Here is a 25,837-nt window from a genome sequence, read left to right on the forward strand (position 1 = left end):
AAAGTCTTCCTAATAATGTCAGGACTAGAGTAAACTTGCACGATCTCCTTATTTTTACTGTTCATGAACAAGACAAGTACTACCAGTGAATCAGAAAACTTCTAACCTTTAAATAGCTCCCAAGTTCTATTAACTTCATCCTCTGTTTATGGTGAGGTTTGTGTTTTTCGATCATTAGTTTTCTTATTATATACCTATATGGAGTTATTTTCTTTCAGAACGATAGGTCATTCTTTCGAAGAATCAACCCAAACAATACCATGTTTCAATGAAATAAGCTCCAAGGCATAAAATAATGACCTGTGTGAGGTCATTATTTTCCTTGATAAAAATGCAAACTATAATTTAGTTCAAAATTATATTCGTCTGATAGTTTCTGTTGCCGATTTGGGAATTTATTTTTTAAAGTTCAATCTATGATAGGTGTAAAAAAAATCGTCATTGCCCGAATTTTAATTTTAGAAACAAATAATGTGAAGTTTTGTTAATTTATCGCTACAATACAGAGATATTATCATATATGCGAGATGAATTTTAATGTAAAACTTTCATAACACTTTAAAATAAAGCCAGATTTAACAGATTCGTGTGTAAGATTTTGAAAAAATTATTGATTCACACTGATTAGGTTGATTGATTGATGGTTACTTAACGTCCAGTGGCAAATAGGTCATGCATGTTCAGGACGATGCACACTGAATATGAAATCATACTGTGACCTACATGTATTGATATTCGTTTTCGTGTAACATGTACATGTATCACGATTTCGTGCCCCCTTCGTGTCAGTTCTTAACTTTTTTACATTTATGTATACCTTTTACTCTATCAATTGATTAACTAATAAAATATTCTTATATTCTATTAAATAACATTTACGTACCTCACAATGAGGTCGGGTGGGGGGAGGGTAAATAATTATATCCTAATTATCTGTTAAAAAATGTATTGCTATTCAAAAGAAAATCATTCTGAATATTTCATTCGATTCAATTAAAATTGTTTAAAAAATAATCACTTTTCCGCGATAAAATGTCATTACAAATAGACAAAAAAAAAACATAGCACCTCCCCCTTTCCATAAACTAAGTTGGTACGATAAATTACTTACAAAGTGTCTTGTATTTTTCATACAACGTTATCAGATGGTAACAATTCATTTGTGTCTTACTTCATGCAGTAACAGTAATATTTTTATTGTGTATGGATAATAATTTCTAAGGTTTATATCTAGATTAATTAGTGAGTTTTATTTCACATTAAAAATGAGCCGTAGGCGTATTAAAACCTGAACGCATTCGAAAGGAATATCCAACTTTAGTGTGGTCGGTAAAATAGGATGCTAAATTTTGCAAATCTTTATAAAAACAATATTTGTTTGACGGTATATAAGTCAGATAATGCATATTGTAAGGTTTTTCTTGTCGTAGAACACACCTCGGGGTGTGAGGATTGCCCATTTGATCAATCCTGACACCCCTCGGTGTGTTCTACGACAAGAAAAACCTTAAAATATGCATTATCTATAACGTAGTGTTTTGAATATTTCACCAAAGAAACCTGCTGTATTGAGATATAATTTCTATTATTATACCTTACATATATTACAAACAATTCTATTGGGTAACATGTTATCACGTGACATATTTTGGAATAATTCAGCTATTTTCATTTAATTGCAAGGAAGGACTAGTAACCCTAAAAATTTACACCAGCGGTGAATAACCCTATTATTCACCGACGAATAACCTTTTGAGTTTCTTGATTTGTACACGAGTTATCTCCCATGAAAATGACGTCACAGACGTAAATAAACAATTTGGCAACGTTCATGTTACAAAAAACCCATCGAGAGACGAGGCAATAATTCTTTGGACATGCATCTAGTGCCGATGATAACTCTTATAAACGGTCCTTTTCAGGGCCATCAATATTTTGCAAAAAGATCTAGCTTTGTTGTACATACGAGAAATTATAAGACTTAAATTTGATTTTCAAACGTCAACTTGTGTAAGGCAAGTGCTTTATCAATGATTCAATAGGCCCTTCCACTGTAAGCTCGGTATAATAAAACAATTGTGGCCCCTTAGAAGCAATGAATATCCAAAATTGTCAACCCTAAAAAATTATTTCACTTCTGGCTGCGCCCTCAGTGAAGGAACCTTCTCATGTTGACAATTTTGGATATTCACCTTTTCTAAGGGCCATAATTGTATATTGTTTAGAATGTGTTTTTCTTTCTTTTTAGAAATGTCCATATAAAAAGAGATTTTAAGTGAAGATCAGTGTCCAGTGGTCTCTTAAATATTTGTTCTAAACTTTTTTGTCATAATTCTACATGACAATGTACATACCTGCCAACTGTCACTATTTGTGGGGGATTTCCTCCAAGGAAGCTCCCAATTGGAAATTTTGAAGGAGCTTTTTTTCCCATAATTTAAAACAAAACAATCAATTTTACCATAGGTATAGGATTGTAAAAGTATTAAGAAGAAGCAAGTAAACAACATTAAAATAAATTTAAAGGCCTCTTTTAAGGTTTTGTAGGACTATGAGAGCATCATGCACGTAAAACCCCCATGGGCATTTTGAAATGTTGGCAGGTATGAATGTAAACAAGGCTAGTCTTTCTCAATCATATATAACTGTTTTCTTATCAAAAGAATCGATCATTAAAAAATGATTGAATGTAAAACTTAAATGTAAAACTGCCATACAAGTGAGAAGTTTAGCTAGCTATAAAACCATGTTAAATAAACCATTTTCTACATAAGAAAATGTCCGTACCAAGTCAGAAATATAACAGTTGTTATCCGTTTAAAACGGAGTACAGTGTACAAGGATCCTATTGAAAACATACGATTAGCTTATACTTTTTCTTCTTTTATTTTTAGATGAACTAGAATAGAAATTCAACATATCAAAATCGTCTGCCATATTTATTTATCACATTCACACATATATACAACTGCCATACAAGTGAGAAGTTAAGCTAGCTATAAAACCAGGTTGAATCCACCATTTTCTACATAAGAAAATGACCGTATCAAGTCAGAATACTTGCTTCTTCATACTTTTACAATCCTATACCCATGGTAAAATTGATTGTTTTGTTTTAAATTATGGGAAAAAAAGCTCCTTCAAAATTTCCAATGGGGAGCCGCCTTGGAGGAAATCCCCCTGCAAATAGTGACAGTTGGCAGGTATGTACATTGTCATCTAGAATTATGACAAAAATGTTAAGAACAAATATTTAAGAGGCTACTGGACACTGTTTCAAGAGAATCCACATGAAGTGTCACATGTACAATTTACATTAGAATTTAATATATGTGTAATATAATGTCGACATGAATTAAAGATGACGAGAAGATGTTCCTTTAAACAGGTATCAAAATCGTCTGCCATATTCATTTATCACATTCACACATATATACAACTGCCATACAAGTGAGAAGTTTAGCGAGCTATAAAACCATGTTGAATCCACTATTTTCTACATAAGAAAATGTCCGTACCAAGTCAGAAATATAACAGTTTTTATCCATTTAAAACGGAGTACTGTGTACAAGGATCCTTTTGAAAACATACGATTAGCTTATACGTTTTCCTCTTTTATTTTTTAGATGAACTAGAATAGAAATTCAACATATCAAAATCGTCTGCCATATTTATTTATCACATTCACACATATATACAACTACCATACAAGTGAGAAGTTTAGCTAGCTATAAAACCAGGTTGAATCCACCATTTTCTACATAAGAAAATGTCCGTACCAAGTCAGAAATATAACAGTTGTTATCCATTCGTTTGATGTGTTTGAGCTTTTGATTTTGCCATTTATTTAAGTACTTCTCGTTTTGAATTTTTCTCGAAGTTCAGTTTTTTTGTGATTTTACTTTTCACACAGATTTATACAGATATGTACCAGGAAGATCCCGGATAGTACTGGCTGATTCTTATAAATATTGTTTAGTTAAAGAGAAAATGTGTTGTAAATGTTTTGAAGAGTACACAATGAGTTGTTTTTTTTAAGTTATTGTTAAATAAGGAAAACAAAGTTTGCTTAAATATAATGACAAGAATAAAAAAGTAATTGAAGTGTTTCGATACGAAGGTTGTTTCATCTGATTTAGGAGCAATTCATTCAAACGCTGGACCAAACCAAATTTGAAGATAAAAACTATAGTTGAGAAACAGCAATTTGATTTGAAAAAAACATTGATTGACAATTGTTTCAAGAGAATCCCCATGAAGTGTCACATGTACATTTTACATTAGAATTTAATATATGTGTAATATAATGTCGACATGAATTAACGATGACGGGAAGATGTTCCTTTAATAATTGAATGTATGTGTTGATGGCATGCACATAATATGCATGAGCATACAGAAAGACCCAATCCGAAACAAGTTTTTACATTCAATCATTTTTTAATGATCGATTCTTTTGATAAGAAAACAGTTATATATGATTGAGAAAGACTAGCTTTGTTTACACTATATTACTTATTACCGTATAATATTTAATGCTTTATGAATGAGAATATTTCAATTTTCTCTCCGTCGTCTGCAGCAATCATCTGTAACAAAAATATACCATCACGATTGAGGAAGTCAGTTAGTTTTTAATAGAGGAATAGATTGTTTCCACAATTAAATTGTGTTTAGACAATTAAAGCTTTGTGTATGACCAAATAATTTTTTTTCGATATTGAAAGTAGTTGTAATACGATGCGACATTACGATAGAGGAAGTATTTGAACTTAAAACTGCTTCTAAAAGTAGAACTTCCTTTTTGTGTTTGTGTTTTTCTCATTTAAACCACTTTTTTCTATTCTTTTTTTTTACATTTTTACCCTTATTCCCTATTCTTTATGTTTCCAGTCATTTTTTGTTCTTCATCTGTTTTTGCTAGTTTCATCTCTTTTCTGTTTATAGTATTTTCCTATGTTCCCAATTTTTCCCCATTGATCTATTTGTAAATAAACAGTCTACTACAATATCGTGTATTCAATAGTTAAATCTAGCTTTGAAATAGCTTTTGGTAACAAAAAAAAAGGTTCTCTAAAATTGGCACATTTTGGGTAAATTATTTTTGTACTTGTACCTCTTTAATCGTCAAGCCCTTCTCAATATTTATTTATTGTTATTAAACACCGTACATTCACATGTAATTATTCACATCTCTGACTCTGATCTATAGATACTTGTCGCATCGGCATTGTCATTGGCAATTACACAATACCTAGGTTAGGAGCCTTTAATCAAGTGGTAATCAATTCTTGGCGTCTATCATAATTGTTTTTCTTTGGAATTGTTTCATATTTTGTTTGTGAAGATTGCTAATAGTAAACAATATAAACCCTGCTTATTTTTTCAGTTTATCGAAAGAAGTATTGCATCGGAGTTCAGTATTTTTGTGATTTTACTTTTTGCATCGGCAGTCATGTAACATCTCCTTATTCATATACGTTTTAGCATTATCAATATAAATTTATCTGTATATTTGTATTTTTGGGCCATTTATAGCTTTTTACACATTATGACTTAGGTGGAGAGTTGTCTCATTGGCACTCATCAATTCCCTCTGACTTCCAAAAATGTGATGTGGAAACTTGTCCATACACACATACATCGGACGTACTGTACATATTAGTATATATAAATGACTTTTATAAATTAAGTCTTGCTGTAACATTGATTCAGCGGAAGTCAATCCTACCTTTTTTATTAACTTATTAATCGTCATAGATATTTCTTTTTTTAACATACATTGTATTAAAGATATTCGGATGTTGTTTAGATCTATACATACAAATTTGATTTCACAGTTTCTTCAGAAATCAGTGAGCCATATAATAGACGTCATTTAAGTATATCACGCACCTATGTTTATTTAAATAATTATTTCTTCCGGAAGTAATTCCAGTCTTTTAAAAGTGATTGTTCCTGTTCTTAGTTAATATCTGTTGATTATATTGCGACGTCCGAAAAGGTCTTTTTAACCTTGTCATATACAAAAGAGGCGATGGCTAAAGTTCTCCTAGCAATCTGGACTTTTATCCTGCAAGCAGGTAAGTAGTTTTGTTTTATTAGAAATTATACATAAAAAGTGCGATATTGATGATAATTGATAACGTTTTCCTGTCAATATGTTATTACATACTGTTATGAAGGTCTGGATGGGGGTTTACAGAATAAAGAATAATGGGGAAATACTACATAAAAAGGGGCCAAAGTAACACAGACTACAGAGAATGAGGCAAACAAAATACAGAATAGATATTACTGGGGTGTTTAAATAAAAAAATAATAGACAAAACATACATACATGTAATACATAAAGAATTGTGCAAATTGTCTGTTATCATCTTTTGATTTTCGTTGTCTACAAATATAGTCCCTAGTGTAGACAGTGTGTTGTTTTTATACCCTTTCCAAACTGATTTCTTCATGTTCAATACCTCATATAGCAAAAAGGATGATGAAACGACACCGTAAAAAAATTGGGTCATGAATTTAGGTCCAGCTAAACAAGTTTAAAAATTAGTATTCCGGAAAGTGTCAAATAAATTGAAGACCACCTTTATATAAGATTGTCTATATTTTGAGTAAGAGCTGATGACTTTTTCTATAGTTTTATAATATTTGTCTCAAAAGTAGTACACCACACTGTAACAATTATATTGAGAATTTCCATTTATTGTCTAAATAAATGTCAAATATGGTCTTCAACACGGAGCCTCTGCTCACACCAAACAGCAAGCTTTACAAGGCCTCAAAGACTGACCAGTGTAAAACCATTCAAACGGGAAAACCAACGGTCTAATGTATATAAAAAACGAAAATCAAGACACATTTATGAACAACATCAACAAACGACAATTACTAAACATCAGGTTCCTGACTAAGGACAGGTGCAAACAAATGTGCAAACAAAACGTTTTAATAGGTACCAACCTTCAACCTTACCTGAAACAATAGTGTAACATCACAACATAGAAAGACACATTATACAATATCAAATGAAATGACTTTATTCGATCAAAAAACATATGAAAACAAACAAGTGAATATACACTAAACGAATACATTTGATCTCTGACACAATGTTAATACAAAATCAATAAAATAAGGGGTGAGATAATAAACAATTTCAGAAAGGCAGCCATATCCTTGAACAAAATGCCGCCGTATAAATGATATAACGATGAAAACCTTAAACAAAATGCCGCCAAATAATACTGTACACAGGTAAATGAAAATAATGTTGTAGAGTAATGGCGAACGGAAATATTTTTTACAAAATTTGCAGGAGTGAAAATGTATAGTCATACCTAACATTATCAAAGCCGGTATAATTAAATGACAAATAGAGAGACGAGATATAACTTTAAGAAAGTAAACAATAAAAGAAAAAAAAAACATTACAAATTGTATCAACGGGTCAAATTAACACGAAAGTACGATTTGAGAGTATTCGCAATTACTGAAAGCTAGTTAAAAGCCAAAAACAATTAACTATAAAAAAAAGCATGAATCGTTACTATATAGTTTACAAAGGCTACTTTGCTATACAAACATAAATTCCTAGTTTCTTGTGAAGTTAAATGCATATACATTTTTGTAGTTCTCTAATTACATGTAACATAATTGACAAATATTCATCAGGTAAATGTGCTCAATATGAAAAGGCTACTATAGTATATTTTTATAGTAATAAATCTAAGATTACGTTTTTTCAAAATAAGATATAGAAACACCCAATTGCGACAGATAGATATGCATGACAAGGAACACAGAACAAATCGTCACATGTAGCGGTTTAAAACCGAGAAACGTCATTTTCAAAAATTATAAGTAAACTAAAACCGTCCTTTTTAAAATTGAGAGTAAATGGGTGTAATTCAGATTAGAAATAGTTAAGATGAACATGAATATCGAACTGGAAAACAAAACCAATTACCCCATAATAGAAATAGGAAGTTATGGTATGAGTGCTAATGAGACAAATCTCCTTCTAAGTCACAATGTGTAAAAAGCAAACAATTGTAGGTCAAAGTACGGTCTTTAACACGGAGCATTGGCTCACACCGAACAACAAGCGATATAGGACCCAAAATGACTAGTGTAAAAGAAATCAAACATGAAAACTACGGTCTAATCTTTAGAAAAAGAAGAAGAAGAATTATTTATTATAGTTTAACCTGAATATACAAATAAATACATGTTTTAAAATACAAAATAATCAGCCAGCCAAATTGGCTTATGGTGCACTTTCTGATAACAATAATATATACTATATAGATAAAAAACGAGAAACGAGAAACACTTATCAACTACATCAACAAACAACAAACACTGAACAACAGGTTCCTAACTCAAGACAGCTGCAAACAATTGCATTAAGTTTTGTTTATCTATTTGTGTGATATTTGTACGTTGATTTATTCTTTTTTATATACAGGTTTTTCAAAGACAACGCACATTAAAATGAATGATCAGATTATCAACCTTATAGATTTTTCGAGGAAAAATTTAACAACAATGCCTGATGTTCTGCACAATTCTACAACAGATCTATATCTTGGAGGAAATTATTTACACGTAGTTCCCGCATGGTCTTTCCGGAAATCAAGAATATTAAAAAACATAGATCTGTCTGATAATAGGATTAGGTTTATTGAACAGGGAGCCTTTGATGGACTAGTTGAACTTTCCATTCTCAACCTTAGAAGTAACTTGTTAACTTCAAATTCTCTTTATAAGAATATTTTTCAAGGTTTAATTTCTCTTCAGGATCTAGTTATACATGATAATTATTTTATCGATAATAATACATTTTTTCAAACCGTAATATCTCGAGTAAAATCATTGGTCAAGTTACACATTGATCTGAGTAGACCACACCAAATATATAAATGTCTTTGTAATTTATCAAAGCTACAGGACATTGAAATTTTTGAATTGCATGGACTGACATATTCAGACAAATTATTTCAAAACTTAAAGTGTCTTAAAATAGAAACATTATGGATTGATTCTGTGCTTTCACTAGCACCAAACACGTTCATGTCTTTTCCGAATTTAAAAACGCTAGGGATAGCGATACACACCGCTCGTGCTACGTACGACGTAATAAGCAACATATTTCATTCTTTGAAGATTTTCAAAGGTAGAAATATGACACAAATAAGCATTACTGGAAATCCTCATAGAAACGGATTTGTATTGGGCCATTCTCACTTTGCAGTACTTGAAAAAATATGTCTACAAAAGTTGAAATTGGTCGGTGATAGTATACTTGGTGTAAAGTTCAATCCTTTTTTGAGATACGGACGTAAGGAGAATTGTTTAGAAGAATTAAATTTGTCTGATAATTTACTGTTCGATAGCAAAGATAGCTATGTATTTGCTTTTTGTGCGTTTAAGCATTTAAAAATAATCAGAATTCCACATATGGTTGTTAAAGACAATAGAGTAAAACGATCCACCAAAAATGACGTATCTTTCTCGTTTTGCCTTCCAAAAACATTAGAACAATATGACCTCCATTGTCACGTAAAATCATATAATAGGAGGAGAATTTCAAATATAACTATTATCAACGGTTCAAATTTAAAAGTTTTGAATATGGCTAATGTTACATTCCGGGATTGTAATGGTACGGTTAAAGGCGCTACAAATTTGGAGTATTTTGATATGTCAGGATTCAACTGCAACGTTTTGGGTGTTAATCTTCTTTCACATTTTCCTAAACTGATCACTCTCATTGCACAAGATGCCAATCTTGGAATCGGTTTGAATGCCCTTCAAAATGCCTCAGAATTTCTTAAGATGAACTTAGATCTACAACACATTGACTTGATGAATAATAACTTAAAAACTCTACCAGATGGCCTTTTTTGTCATCCTTTCAGACATAAGCTTTCTATCATATTGGACAGAAACAACTTACAATCCCTTCCGAACTTTCCGTCGAAACAAAATAAAATCAAACTTATCAGTCTGAAGTACAACAGATTTTCGTGTCTAAGTGAAGACGATATGGCTAAACTTAACATTATAAAACCTTCAAGTATATTTCTTCGTGGAAATCCGATTGAATGCTCATGTAATACACTACATTTTCTTAAATGGGTGCACCAATCAGGTCTTATTAGTGATGTTGATGAAATAGAATGCGTCCTCCAAACTGGGACTCTTTCAATTTTGTCTCAATTCTTGCGAAATCTAAAAAAATTTGAAATCAGTTGCCAAACGAAATTATGGGTAACACTGGCAAGTTGCATTACTTCTGTCACCATTTTAGCTTTAATCTTTGGAATAATATACTATCGCTACCGATTTGCATTTGAGTATTTCTTTCTGAGAATTAAGATGAAACTTAGGCATTACCAGCCTCTTTTGGAAGATTTTAACCATGACGCGTTTATCTCATACAGTCATAAAGACATATCATGGATTAAAACTCTCTACGATAATTTACAGTCGAAAGGTTTCAGTCTCTGTTTGTATCACAAGGACTTCAAAGGTGGAATGCCTATTGCCGAGTGCATCGTTGAAGCCATCAATTCAAGCAGAAAGGTCGTATTTGTTATCACTGAGGATTTCCTCGAGAGTAGCTGGGGAACGTATGAAATAGAAATGACAAGAATGCATGCTTTCCGTGAGGGTCGTGAATCAATGATCATTGTTATACTGAAGGATGACATAAAAAAAGACAAACTTCCCAAAGCCTTGAAAGAAATTTGGTATAAGGTCGTCTGTATTGTGTGGCCATCTGATCCCGAAGCTCCGTATAACTCTGAGGAAATATTCTACAAGAAACTATGCACAGCATTATCAGATGGTCGTATGAGAATAAATGATGATAACACTTCAATGTAAAAGGCAAATATCAAACTCTTGTAAAGTTAAGACGAATATACAAATAATATATATTATATCAAGTCCGTTACGAATACATGTTTACATAATTGTATGCGATTTATGTGATAAACTTTTCAAAATTAATTTTATATGTATAACAAATTGTACTTTTTTTTAGTATGAAACTAGGATTAATGAAAAAAAATTAGTTGATGTAAATTTATTTTAAATGTATTGAACGATTCAAATTTTTAAAAAAAATGTGTAGAACCTTGTTGATCGTCTGTGAGACATTTGTCGAGTGAATCAAATTTCAAAATGACAGAAACTCCGAAACATTTATTAAAGCATGGTGCATATTTTACAGTAAGGTGAATATATAATAGCTATATTTTGTCTCAAAGCATAAATCTATGTGTACGATGCTTATATTCATGTAGAATACAATACTTTATCGAGAACTTTCATTCTGGTTCTAATCAAGTACTTTAACATATATGTTTAAAACAACATACGGTTGTTCTATTAATACTAGAAAGTAGTGAAAGATACTTAACTCATTAGTCGAAAATAAACTGCCAATCCAAAGCAAAAATGAAAAAAAAAAGACCTAAAGACCAACAACATTAAACAAAACACAACATAGAAAACAAAACACTGTGCAACACAAACCCACCTAAAACCAAGGAAAATTTCAAGGGAAGGCAGATCCTGCTACACATGTGGTACCCATCGTGGAAATTTAGAAATTGTTTCAGATTATTTTTCTGATAAGATCAATGTTATGTACCCAACAAAACCATTGATATATCATATTAAATATATAATGGATTGTGTCCGATTCAGAAACATTCCGGTAGTGATTCTAAGAATGATTATGATACATGTAACTGCGTGGACAGTCCACTAGTAGAGGTTTCTACTCAGTGGTAGCACAAACCGGTACAAATTTAACTGCACCAGATGCACATTTCGACAATGGATGTTTTTTCAGTGAAATTTGTAATCAAATTTTTTGAAAATTCAAAAATTCATTCAAACGTTGAAGAAATTTTTTCTCCAAAAATGATTAAAAGTAGAAATAAAATCGGACAGGGAATTAGAGATTTGAATTAGAGAGAAATAATTCCAAAAATTAACAACAACAGTGCTCAAAATAAAACAATATCTGATGAACGTATGTCATTTCAATATGTTCCATAATAACTTCCTTAAAATTTGTGTGAACATTGAAGATTTTAAATTTTGATACAAGTGTTGTAATTCATGACATCTGTGCTTAATTTGATATGAAAAATATATTTTCGAAAACCAAGTTATTTAACCACAATAGTTAAAAAAAGGCTTTTATATCAATTTGTATTAAAAATTAAATAGTGTCTAATTTAACAAATGTATAGCTTTGGTAAATGTATTGGTGTTTTCCATAGATTTATGATCTTTTATTTTACTACATCTTTGTTTGCCAAATGTATTTCACTTTAAATCATCATCAAAAACAAATATTCAGTATGATCATCTTTTACTTATTCCTTCTTTTAACTAGCTATTACTTATTCATACCTCAAATAGTTCTGTTTTTTTTCTCTCTCTTAAAACTTCCGTTTTCAGCTGACCTGATCCAAAGTTTCAAATGATCTTTTCTGATCACTAGGCGTCAGTCGTATGTCTTCCATTTAAGAAATCTTCTCTGAAGCTACTCGGCTTATTGGAACAAAACTTTGTCAGAATGTTCATTTGGGTATCTAGTTCTAAAATGTGTACGATGATTTCGACTTTCAACCAAAATTACCGACAGTGTTTACATACTGGTAAAATGTAAGTTTTGACTATCATGTTAAAAACGGCCATAGATAAAGAAAGTCTGATGAGGCAGAAATGTTTAGAATAATGAGATATATCTACTTGTTATTACGTAGAAACTCTCAGAACGTTTCTTATAGGAGTCAAAGCCTTAAATGACTAATTTCATCAGTGTTTTTTTTTCCCGTTTTGCCTTTTATCTTGACATGCATAATGAATATGTTTTGTTTTGCAGTTTTTCATATCTTCATCATATATTTAACATAATGATAGAAACCTTCAAAGCAAAAATTTATCCGGAAATCAAGATCTACAAATTGATTTAGGGTCCTCGTCGGCTAGCATTGTGAGTTTTCCAACCTTGGGTCAGTGCTTCTCTCCGGGCATTCCGGCTACCTCCACCATTTAAAAATAAACGCCACAAAATAGCACATTCAGTTTGATGTTGTTAAACACTAATCAATCAATTAACTAATGAGTTGAACGGCTGAAATTGTCGGCTGACTCATTATAGGAGTTACTAATCTTAAAAGACCATTTCTCTCGATTTTACTTATCTTTTTGAAAACTATAGTAGATAGAGAGAAATTTTAACTAGAAAAAAAACCCACAAGACAAGATCTACAAGCAAGTAAATAGTGCGGAAAAGGTTTGTCGACTTTTTATTCAAGTTATTGTTTTTAATTAACTTTTTTATCAACTTGTTCATTTTTGTCTATTATCTTGAAAACTATGATAAAACATTTAAATAGCAAAAATGATCGACAAGACTTGATGGTCATGGATGCCGATTATAATTTTTCAACAATAGTAAACGAAGCATAATTATGACAAACAGCGTTTAGCAATGCGATGGTCACATACATAATGCGGACGGGTGATATATTTGTGAAAGCACCAACACCCCTAACCTGGGACAGTCTTGTAATTTTATAACATTACTATTAAAAAAAATCCTATAGAATTAAAGTTATACTAAAAACTGTAAAAGGAACTTTCATGTTAAGTGACAATACTGGTTAATTATCTTCCATTGGAAACCAATAATATAAAAGAACTACCATTCAATGACACAGTCATTGAGAATTCTAATATGACGTGCTCTTTCGCTTTGTGAACAAACCCATGCTCGAAATCCAATAAAATTTGTTTGTACATGCGTATATTGACTACTGCAGAAAAATTAATATTATCAAATTGGCATGCATTTAATATATTTCATTATCTTAAAACACTTTCAAACTCTTAAATGATGCACACGTCATTACTAATACATAAACAATGACTGCACAGTGTTACAATTCGCAATTGACATACTTGACCTAGATACAACAACCTGTATGTTAGCTGTTCAAAATCCGTCCCTCTGAAAAACACATTGCATGTCGTCTGCTTGTTTACAAATAAAAAGGGATGTTCATGGAAGAGCCTACACAAACGCTCTACACTCATACACATCGGACATAGAAATTACCGTAATTGTTCTAATCAGAATCGAAATAAATTGATGCATCCTATACTCTATGGTAGTTTTAACATGGGTAGGCATGATATTCGTGGTATTTTAGCCCTCGCTATCGCTCGGGCATCACTTATCACGAATATAATTCATAACCATGTTAAAACTACAATAAAGTATAGCTTGCATCAATTATTTCTTAAATAAAATATATTTTGTGGAATGTTTCGCCTAAATAAATTGTAGATTGGTTTGAAACGTCGATATAAACATAAGAAGATGTGATATGATAAGACAAATCTCCAACAGATCAAATGACGTGGATATATATGTCATGTCATGTAAAAAGAAAAAAAGTATTACCAAAAGAACAAACGTGATCAATTTCTGAATCGTGTTTTCCCAAAATATTAAAAGGGAAAAAAATAATCACCTTGCACATATCTTTATAAGTTTGAAATATGAATTCGAAAAGGCTAATACACTATTTTTAAACTAAATTACTTCCTGGATTGTGATGATGCATTAAATTTTGGTTACAGATCATTTTCGTTAACAAATGAATAAAAATGAAAAGACCCAAACATAGAAAAATCAAATTTCAACACAACTTAAGCCTATGATATTGTAATGTATGGAATATTTGTACATAATTTAAAAACTAAGAATTATGTAGTTAAACAGTTAAAATATAAGATTTGTACAACAATTCATATTTACATTTATCAAATTGATATAAACAAATGTTCATGAAATTATTGAGTGATGATACTTAAATAGAATATTGAATTGAGGTACAATTATTAATTTGCATTTGATATTGCGAAACGAGGACCCTAAATCAATTTGTAGATCTTGTTTTCCGGATAAATTTTTGCTTTGAAGGTTTCTATCATTATGTTAAATATATGATGAAGATATGAAAAACTGCAAAACAAAACATATTCATTATACATGTCAAGATAAAAGGCAAAACGGGAAAAAAAAACACTGATGAAATTAGTCATTTAAGGCTTTGACTCCTATAAGAAGCGTTCTGAGAGTTTCTACGTAATAACAAGTAGATATATCTCATTATTCTAAACATTTCTGCCTCATCAGACTTTCTTTATCTATGGCCGTTTTTAACATGATAGTCAAAACTTACATTTTACCAGTATGTAAACACTGTCGGTAATTTTGGTTGAAAGTCGAAATCATCGTACACATTTTAGAACTAGATACCCAAATGAACATTCTGACAAAGTTTTGTTCCAATAAGCCGAGTAGCTTCAGAGAAGATTTCTTAAATGGAAGACATACGACTGACGCCTAGTGATCAGAAAAGATCATTTGAAACTTTGGATCAGGTCAGCTGAAAACGGAAGTTTTAAGAGAGAGAAAAAAACCAGAACTATTTGAGGTATGAATAAGTAATAGCTAGTTAAAAGAAGGAATAAGTAAAAGATGATCATACTGAATATTTGTTTTCATGAAATACCGGAGGTGACATTTTTCAAACCAGAAGTAACAAATTATCTCCCTCATTTTCATAAAAGTGTATGGAAACCATACATTTTTTAAATCAACGTACAGTGAGCTATCATCTGACACTAGAAATGACATTTTAAACCAGATTTTAATATATATAAAAATATAACATTACCAGTGAAAAGACCTTTAATTGTTCTCTGAACTTTACTTATAGTTTTTTTTTCTTTAAGGTAGATGGATTGGGGTTGGGGATTAATAAAAATCGATAATTTGTTCATAAATTACCAAAATGTAGCTTATATCATGATTTTTTTCTAAAATATAATATAAAGTATGGGTCACGCTTTTCTTTCTTGTTTAAAATTGTCGTGTTATGCACAGATTAGAAATAAAAAAAAAAACAATTTTGAGTGATAGAAAGAAAAAATAAACGATAGAATTTAAAATAAAATATGGGAAGACAGCTCTAATAATTCTTAAAATGAGCTATCAGAAATTAAAAAAAGAAAATTGGGGTTTCTTGCTACAAAACAAAATAAAAAAACTCATAACACATTCCTTTATAAAGTAACATTATTTAAGTAATCTTCCCTTATATGGAAATAGTTGAATTAAACAAAATATATTCTGTTTTTGAAAATAGCAGTTGTAAAAATATGATAAAACACGCATTTTTCTGCATCAAGATGAAAAGAATTACTTATTGATAACATTCTTCTCTGAAAATTTGTACATTTTATTTACGATTTATACGATATTTTTCTTATATGTTATAATCAAAATAACGAAGACCTCCGATGAACCTAAAGTCTTTAGATCATTCAGTACATATTTATCAAATATAGTGCAAAGACGAAGGAGATATACTTTTTTTCCAATTTGATTATGTTATGAGAAGAAATTACCTGTTTGAATTTATTTTAGAATCCTATTGGAATAATCCATCGAACAACAGATATATTTGTTTATAAAAAGAATAAAACATAATTTATGATATTGGTTTTGTTTTTACCTCTGCAGGTTAAATAAAGGCCACATCCAGTAAAATAAACGACCAGCATGTCAATCTTATAGATTGTTCTAGAAAAAATTTAACATCAATGCCTGCTTTCCTGCAAAATACTACAACTGATCTAAATCTGCGTGGAAATTTTTTTACACCTAGTTCCCGCATGGTCTTTCCAGAAATTGAAAAATCTAAAACACTTAGATCTGTCTAATAATTTACTGAGGATAATTAAAATTGGAGCATTCGCAGGACTAGCTGAACTCACATATCTCAACCATAGCACTATCAAGTTAACGTCAAATTCTCTTCATGAGAAAATATTTCAAGATTTGATCTCACTTCAGGATCTAGAAATAGATGATACCTATTACCATGATAATTATACATCTTTTCAATCCGAAATATCGCGTGTAAAATCATTGGTTAAGTTAAAAATTGATCATCGAGGACAACACCAAATAGATAAATGCCTTTACGGTTTATCAAAAGTTAAAGGATCTTGAAATTTTTGGATTTCCCATGGAAGCATACTCAGATAATTCATTTAAAAAATAAAAGTGTCTGAAAATAGAAGCATTGTCACTTGATCAGGTGATCTCCCTAGCACCAGATACGTTCATTTCTTTTTCAACATTAAAGACAATAAGAATTAATATTATGTCTAGATTAGCTACGTACAACATCATTAGCAGTATATTTAATTCTTTTAAGGTTTTCAAAGGTAAAAATATGACAGAAATGAGCATCTCTAACAATCCACGTAGAAATAGGTTTGTGTTGAGCCATTCTCACTTTGCAGTACTTCAAGACGTATGTCTACAAAAGTAGTATTTGGTTGGTGATAGTATACTTGGCATACAGTTTGGACCTTTTTTCAGATATGGATATAAAGAGAATTGTTCAAAAGAAATAAACATTGAATTAATGTTCGACAACAAAGATAGCTATGTTTTTGTATTTTGTGCTTTTAAACATTTGAAAATAATCAGAATTCGACATGTGATAGTAAGAGACAAAAGAGTAAAACGATCGACTGAAAATGACGTTTCTTACTCGTTTTGCCTTCTAAAAACTTTAGGACAATTGGACTTCCATTCGCACGTCAGATCATATAACAGGAGGAGAATTGCAAATCCTAACTATTATCAACGGGGCAAATTTAAAGATTGTAAATATGGCTAACATAACACTCCGAGATTGCGATGGTACAATTTATTGAATTGAAAATTTAGAGTATTTAGATATGTCAGGATTCATCTGCAAAGTTTTGAGTGTTCATCTTCTGTCGCATTTTCCTAAACTGATTACTCTCATTGCACAAGATGCTAATCTTGGAATCGGTTTGAATTCCATTAAAAATGCCTCAGAATTTCTAAAGATGAATTTAGATCTACAAAACATTGACCTGACGAAGAATTACATAAATTCTCTACCTGATGACTTATTTCATCATCCTTTTAAACAAAGGCTTTCTATCATATTGGACAGAAACAACTTACAGTCGCTACAGAACTTTCTGTCAAAACCAAATACAATTCAACAAATCAGTTTGACATATAACAGATTTTCATGTTTAGGCGAAGACAATATGGCTAAACTAAACATAATCAAACCTGCAAGTGTATTTCTTCGTGGAAATCCGATTGAATGCTCATGTAATACGTTACGTTTTCTAAAATGGGTGCACCGTTCATGATTGATAAGTGATGTTGATGAAATTGAATGCGTCCTCCAAAATGGGACTCTTGCAATTTTGTCTCATTTCTTGTGAAATCTACAACAATATGAAATCAGTTGTCAAACGGAATTATGGATAACATTGGCAAGTTGCATTACTTCTTTCACCATATTGGCATTAATCTTTGGAATAATATACTATCGTTACAAATTTGCATTTGAGTATTTCTTTTTGAGAATTAAGATGAAACTAAGGCATTACCAGCCTCTTCTGGAAGAGTTCAATTATGATGCGTTTATTTCATACAGTCATAACGACAAAACTTGGGTTAAAACTCTCCACGACATGTTGCAGACGAAAGGATTCAGTTTCTGTTTAGATGATAAGGATTTCTTGGTTGGAGTGGATATTGCTGAGTGTGTCGTTAAAGCTTTTAATTCAAGCAGAAAGGTTATATTCGTTATCACTGAGGATTTCATAAAGAGTAGCTGGGGCACGTACGAAGTAGAAATGACAAGAATGCATGCCTTCAGATAGGGTCGTGAATCAATGGTTATTGTTATACTGAAGGATAGCATTAAAAGACAAACTTCCAAAGGCCTTGAAAGAAATCTTGTACAAGGTCGCCTGTATAGTGTGGCCATCTATTTCCGAGGCTCCGTATAATTCCGAGGTAATTTTCTACGAGAAACTATGTATAGCATTATCAGACGGTCGTACAAAAATGTGTGAGAATAAGTGATGATAACACTTCAATCTAAAAGCTGAGCATTATAGTTTTGCAAAGTTCAGATAAATGAACAAATTCAGTACACGCATTAGGGACAGAATTTTAAAAGAAACAGGTTAAAATATGTGATTCCTTTGATGAACTTTTAAGACATCTTTATGTGTATTACAAATATATCATTTTCAGTTCATCATTCAAACTTAAAAAAATGTTTTTAAACAGCTTTTGAAAAATTCTTGAAATGCATTAATAATTAAAAACTTATGGCAGGCACGTGATGCCGCTTGATTGTCTGTGAGTACTGTATTAAATTACAAAATATTAGAAAGAAGTTTAGAGTATATCTAGTTTCACATATTTAAGCAACACAAACCATGTATATGGTTAGCAATAGAAACAAAATAATACATTTAAATTATACTGTCCTTTTATTACGCTTTGCCGAAACGTCGCCAGCCTACATCCACTATGTAAGTCCATATAAATAGCATTCTATACTCTAAACAGTCAGAATCATATGTATGCACATCCCTTGCTTATAACCAATTAAACAAATAAATTTTCATTGGTCCAAAGAGCTTTTCTTGATGCATCAAGACTGCTCAAAGGAACATATTTGAAAGCCACAAATGTTGACGAACCAAAGTTGTTGATCTATACGACCCCAATATAACATAAATAATAGACAAATTATCACAAAACAGGTCAACGTACGGTATCTAAAAATGAACAATTTCCTCACCTTACTCCTTTTAGGTAGCTATTAATAGCTTAGATTGACACAATGCGAAATAGATAAAAAGAAAACCAAAAGTATTCAATTTACTAAAACCTAAAACAAAATAAACGAAAAATTATTATAATAACCAGCGTGCAGACAACAACATCCGCCGGACTATTGAATCCGGGGATGGGCACATAAAGAATGCAAAAATATTACCATTTTTTAAAGCTCTACCACCATTTAACCTTGGAAAGTCTTGTAACTTTACGACATTAATATTTGAACAAACTATAAAAGTTACGTGGCAATAACTTTACTGGTCAGATCGGTACTAAGAACAACATAACAAAATAAAAACTTCCCTTTATCACTTGATTTATTTCCTTTGACTGGGCGGTGGTTAAACCGGTTTGCTTATTTAAGACTAGTCCATCTATAAATAGGTGTTTCGGGATGAACTCATCAATAAAGTGTCCAGTTATTCTTCCCATATAATACACTCAGTTCATTTGTATATCAGTTTGTTGGCACTGATAGGTGATTAGAAATCAATTATAATTGTAACGGTCAACATCGTTATCACACACATCTTCAAATAGACTGTCATATTGCAAATTAAAACGTAAGCTCCGCCCGATCAGCTGAAATAACATTGGTAATACCAATAGATAGACCATGTTTTCACAGGATCTTTGTTTCACAACCCAATGCCTCTTTGTGTGATGTTATTGTGATGTAAAAATGTTGACCGAATCAAATTCATACCGCGCTGCATACTAAAAATGTGCGCACGTTCAACGAGCATCTAATTCCTATAATAACATGCTTATGCTATAACCGTGAAATTACGAGAAAAAAGAGAGGCTTTCAGTTATTTTTCTAAGTATTCCTTTAACGTTGTCTCAGAGAGTATTCGCATTAATGACGTCTATTAGTTTCTCGAAAAAGATGTTCAACCGAACAAAATGTTTAACAATGTCTTGAATGTTTGGACTGTCTATACCTTTTATTCCGCCAGGTCAAATACTCTAATATTTCTTCCAATGGAAATGATATTGCAGAATATTTTTTCATAAGAAATGATACTGTAGAATATTTCATCGACTAGTATCATACAGGAATATCTGTTTCATGACACAGACATACATCATTATAGATCTTACATTTTATTGAGAACTTTTGGAATGCCTCGGCCAAAAAGTTTTAAACTTTTATGTAATGTCGTTATTGATTATCAAAAAAAAATAAGGAAGTACATGTACAAACCATTTGAATCGTGATAACTTCCTGAATCGTATTTTCACTGAAGGTTACATTTAATTACTTTATAGCGAAACAAATTAAGATATCGCTTTCCACAAAGTTTTAAATGTTTACATCTTTATTTGATACTTTTTTTAAATACTTCCCAAATTGTTATTTCGTAACATATCATTGCGGTTGATAATGAAGAAAAATAAAAAGTCACACACAATGAACATAAAGGATTGAATTTTAAAAATAACATTTGTATATTGTAATTCTTTCGCATTAAAGTCGATTTCTTATCATGTTATAAAATCATAATAAATAATAAGTTTTTCACCTACTGACTTCTTTACGTTTTTTGTCTGATTCCACATGTTGTACAGTTAAGAAAATATATTCCGCCATAACCCTTTGCACTTCTTAACGTGTATTTTCAGTTATATTATCACATGTAAATGTAATACTTTAGAGGTCGATTTATTAGACGGACGGAGGCTCCTTATGGATTTACATTTATGGTTAGCTCATATCCTTTTTACAAGTCGCAAAACTAAATTGCCTTGTTGATAATCCTGAATCTGAATCTGCACTTGATTTTTTTTTTTGCATTTTTATCATCTCTTGAATCAAATGTAATTTTGTCTATTACCAAAGCAAGTTGTCTTTTTTTACCAAGACATTTTTAATATATAATAAAACACGTTAAACATACAAATGTTTATAGATATCACAAAACAAATATTGGACAACACAGTTGACCCTAACAACCACAACCCCGACTCCTCTTCAAAAAAATAGACCAACAACTAAAGACAAACAAACGTTGACCATGCCTGATTATGTCAGATACTTAGTATAAAAAACACATGTTTTGCAGGTAATCACATTAGAAAGATTTAGTTTGTCATTATATCGTCAAAATATCATTCGAGAAAATAATTCAACTGCTGAAACTCGCGCAATACGACATTACTGAACTATCGACTGTCACATTATAAATGTGTAAAAAGTTCTGAAAGCCTTGAGTTTTAAATTTTACCGTTTCGATTAGAGAAATATCAAATCACGCGCAATCAAGTTGTATAATCTAAATAAACCAATTTTAGGGAGAATGTTGCACTACATGGTCAGATCTGACCCCCAAAGAGTTGACATAAGTTAAACGTTTCAGTTATGTTCAACAAATACAAATTTCTATTATCAGCAATGGGATTGAACTCAAATCTATTTAGACTGGCGTAGACCAACCCAGGTTTTTTGTATTGCTCAATCTTTGCCTTTTTATGTTTTGAATTGTAGTTGTTTATCTGTTGGTTAGGTGTTTTGTTTTGTTTTTTGTTGTCTCGATTTACAATTCGGAATATGCCTTTGGCCTTATGCCTTTTTGTAGCTCATAAGTCTAAGTATCTGAAAACAAATGTTGGACTATGATAAATTAGTATGTTATTTGACGTTACATCAAGCTGCTGACCAAATATTTTGTTCAGCAGTACAGCAGAAATTTGTCTTAAGATATACATTTTATTTCACATATTGAAACATTCAAATTGTCTGCAAAGAGTAGTAAGGGGTCGAACAGACATGATCAAATGTTACAAAAAGTTAAATATTGTAAATCTGCTGACGAAATATGAAGAAGTACAAAAAATGTATATGCGCTGAGTACTTTACAAAAGTGTCATAAAACTCTTAATGGACGAAAGGACTAATTGATGAACAAGGTTCATACAACATAAATCCCAGTCATTGTTGTTACATGTATGTTATTGTTAAATTATCGCTTGTCACATAAATTTCTTGTAATCACTCCGACGAAGATGTTTGTCTCATTCTCGTCAAAGTGTTCAATTCATGCATAGGTTCAATATCCAAACGTCGATCAACCATTAAATATATTAATATACCTTTAAATATAAGTATAAGAGTAAAGTCTGTGTAGCTCCAAACCTGTGAATTTTTATCAAATCCATGTACAATAATATGTAACGTCATCAACGTCATTTTCCTTCTCAAATCTGTGTCCTGTACACCATGGTATGCACTGTTCAAATGTTGAAAATGCACATATGTATACGCCTGTTGTCGACATGGTTATATGCAGCTTTTATTTGTTCACTTTGTCATATTAAAAACAGAGTTGAGGTAAGATTATGCAAAACATAGTCATTGTATATATAAATATATATATGCATGTTTTATGTTGTACTGTTATACCACTGTCCCAGGTTAGAAGAAAGGTTGGGTACTTCAAACTTGTGGACCCCCCGCCATATTATAAATGTGCCTGTCCCAAGTCAAGAGCCCGTTATTCAGTGGTTGCCGTGTATTGTTGTTTCTTATATATGTTATCGTTAATTGTTGTGTATAGTTTGCTCTTGTGTTGTGTCGTTGCAGCACTGTCCCAATGAAAGGCTTCTTAATTATCAAAATAAGTGTTTTCCAAACTGCAATATATCCCATGAAATTTTTCCGATAGAGTGTGTGGTTGAAGTTTTTTTAAATCTTTATATGTTTGTCTAATGGTCAAAGTAAATATTTTGTCAAAATAGAATGATGTACACATGTAAATGAGAATAATTTTGTTGTAAGGTATACAGTATGAATGGAGAACGGAAATATTTTTTATAAACTAAATAATTTTGTTGCTCATAAATCATGGAACAGATGTCAAAATTTATAGTCATACCAAACACTTATCAAAGCTGGTTTATATTAAAAATATAAAGACGAGATATAACCCTAATTAAGTAAACATTAAATAACAGAAAAGCATTTTCAAATTGTATCAACAGGCCAAATTAACAAGAAAGTACGATTTGAGAGTACTCGCAGTTACTGAAAGCTAGTTAAAAGCCAAACACAATTAATAATAAAAAATCATGCATCATAGACTAAAATCAACTAAAACACATCCCAGTGATTTAGTATTTCAACGTCATGGACAGTCAAAGAAGACATTACGTGCAATGCCAAAAATAAAAGTATCGACAGGTAGTGGGATAGTTAGGAGTTAACCTCTATATAGAAAAATGAACGTGGATGCGTATTTATACATCCCGTTTGAAAAGAATACACATTTAGTTATGTTTTAAGGACAAGGTACGATAAGCATCAGAGAACGGCCCCCAATTTTCGTTCAAATTAAAAGTGACATGCAATGGATTTTAATAGTATATTTTTAAAGTTTAAAACCTGTATTTTTGTTAACATCAATAGATTTGTCAACTTCCGTTGATATTATTCATGCTTTGTTGCTGTAAACACCTCCAGATTCGAGAAAAGGGCATAAAAATGGCAGTTTCCAAACCTTTTTCTGTATTTTAAACTATGAGCGTACCTACGGCCCACGATCATATTTATGCAAGATGTTCCTTGAATATTAATGTTGATGCAGTTGAAATATCTAAGTGGGCCGTAGGTATTGTTTTATCATGACAAGTATACGATCATAGTTAAAAATTAAAAAAAGTGAAAAAAAGTCATTTGTTTTAAAAGATGAATATGGAACATTCGAAAATTAACTACAATAAATTTAATGTAACTATAAATGATTTATTTTTAAAAAAAAATACTAAACATATCATCACTTTTATTCTTAGCTGTATGTTTATGCGCATTTAATTGGTGGACCAATTAAGAATCAAATACTAAATTAAGAATCAAATACTTCTTTTTGTAATTGGGGTGTAAAGCGATGACCGAAGCACATTTTGGATGAAGCACGGAAGTTTCTAAAGAGGCATTCAAAGCGTTATAACATTTCAATGATTTAACTATGAAATTTTGAGTTTTGTCAAATTCTTCGTTGTTTTTTCCTATGCATTGTTGTGACGTTGTTAAGAAAAGTATGTGCTGTCATAAATGTTTCATTTTTTTGGGAAATAACATCTAATTTTGGAATGCCTCTCAAGTGTTGTCATGCAATTCAAAATATGGCTTCTTATGAGACATACATGTAATGTGATTATTGATCATAAAAAGTTGAGATCACCAAATGTCATTATATTACAACTTTTTAAATTGCACGATTTGATAAAACATTAAATGTGCAGTCAGTATTAAGAAGACTTTGTATAGTTTCAATTCATTTCTTCAATTTATTAGTCCCCTACCGACGACGTCGAAGGGGACTTTAGGTTTGCATTCCGTCCGTCTGTCTGTCTGTCCATCCGTCAGTCCAGCAAATCAGTTTTCCACATTTTTTTTTCTTCGTGCTTGAAGATATTGATTTGATATTTGGTGTATTGTTTTATCATGACAAGTCACAGATCAAATTCGAATCTCGTTTAGGTCTGATAATTTCTCGGGAGATCCACTTCCTATATATAAGGTGATAGGACATGCCGCTGGAATAGGTCACCTTTTTAATCTTGAAAATATGTGAATAGATCGGGAAAACTATCAGAAATATATGATAAGGTCAATAAACTTCATCTGTCATCTTTTTGGTGTTCCTGGCTTTGTTTTATCAACCAACTTTCTCCCTTTTTCACTTTGGTATTCCATGACCACTGTTACATTATACACGGTGACACCAAACGAAACCAAAACAATATGGGAAAAGGTAACAATTTCACCTACGCAATATATGAAAAGGTATTCATTTTTTTAAATTCAAATAAAAAGGGGGGTAACAGAAACCCAGCCTATCAACTAAGTATTGAAGTCATCTTGATAAAAACATTATAAAAACACAAAAACAAAACGTAAATCAAAGTACTGAAGTACTGAACATCGGATGACCGCAAGTTATTTTGGATGGTCCGACAAGCACTTGTCTCAGAAAAAAAATCACATCTCTATACCTGAAAGTGAGGTTAATGTACAGATAT

The 25,837-nt window shown here is 31.3% G+C and overlaps 2 protein-coding genes across 8 annotated transcripts in view; one reads left to right on the top strand and one right to left on the bottom strand.

The window, feature by feature from the left end:
* LOC127711413 (transient receptor potential cation channel subfamily M member-like 2) overlaps nucleotides 1-25,837 on the bottom strand; it is a 550,384-nt gene that overhangs the window by 277,247 nt on the left and 247,300 nt on the right. The gene's annotated exons all lie outside the window — the stretch shown is intronic.
* On the top strand, nucleotides 5,939-11,348 carry LOC127711417 (toll-like receptor 4). The gene is made up of 2 exons (XM_052217459.1): nucleotides 5,939-6,083; nucleotides 8,477-11,348. Exons 1-2 carry the CDS (start codon nucleotides 6,038-6,040, stop codon nucleotides 10,897-10,899), a joined length of 2,469 nt encoding a protein of 822 aa, XP_052073419.1. The 5' UTR covers nucleotides 5,939-6,037; the 3' UTR covers nucleotides 10,900-11,348.

Source organism: Mytilus californianus, unplaced genomic scaffold, assembly GCF_021869535.1.
Source record: "Mytilus californianus isolate M0D057914Y unplaced genomic scaffold, xbMytCali1.0.p SCAF_8, whole genome shotgun sequence".
NCBI classification, from domain to species: domain Eukaryota; kingdom Metazoa; phylum Mollusca; class Bivalvia; order Mytilida; family Mytilidae; genus Mytilus; species Mytilus californianus.

Coding starts and splice junctions, on each gene's coding strand:
- LOC127711417 (XM_052217459.1), top strand. CDS start 6,038: ATGGCTAAAGTTCTCCTAGCAATCTGGACTTTTATCCTGCAAGCAG. Junction 6,084..8,476: donor GACTTTTATCCTGCAAGCAG/GTAAGTAGTTTT, acceptor TTTTATATACAG/GTTTTTCAAAGACAACGCAC.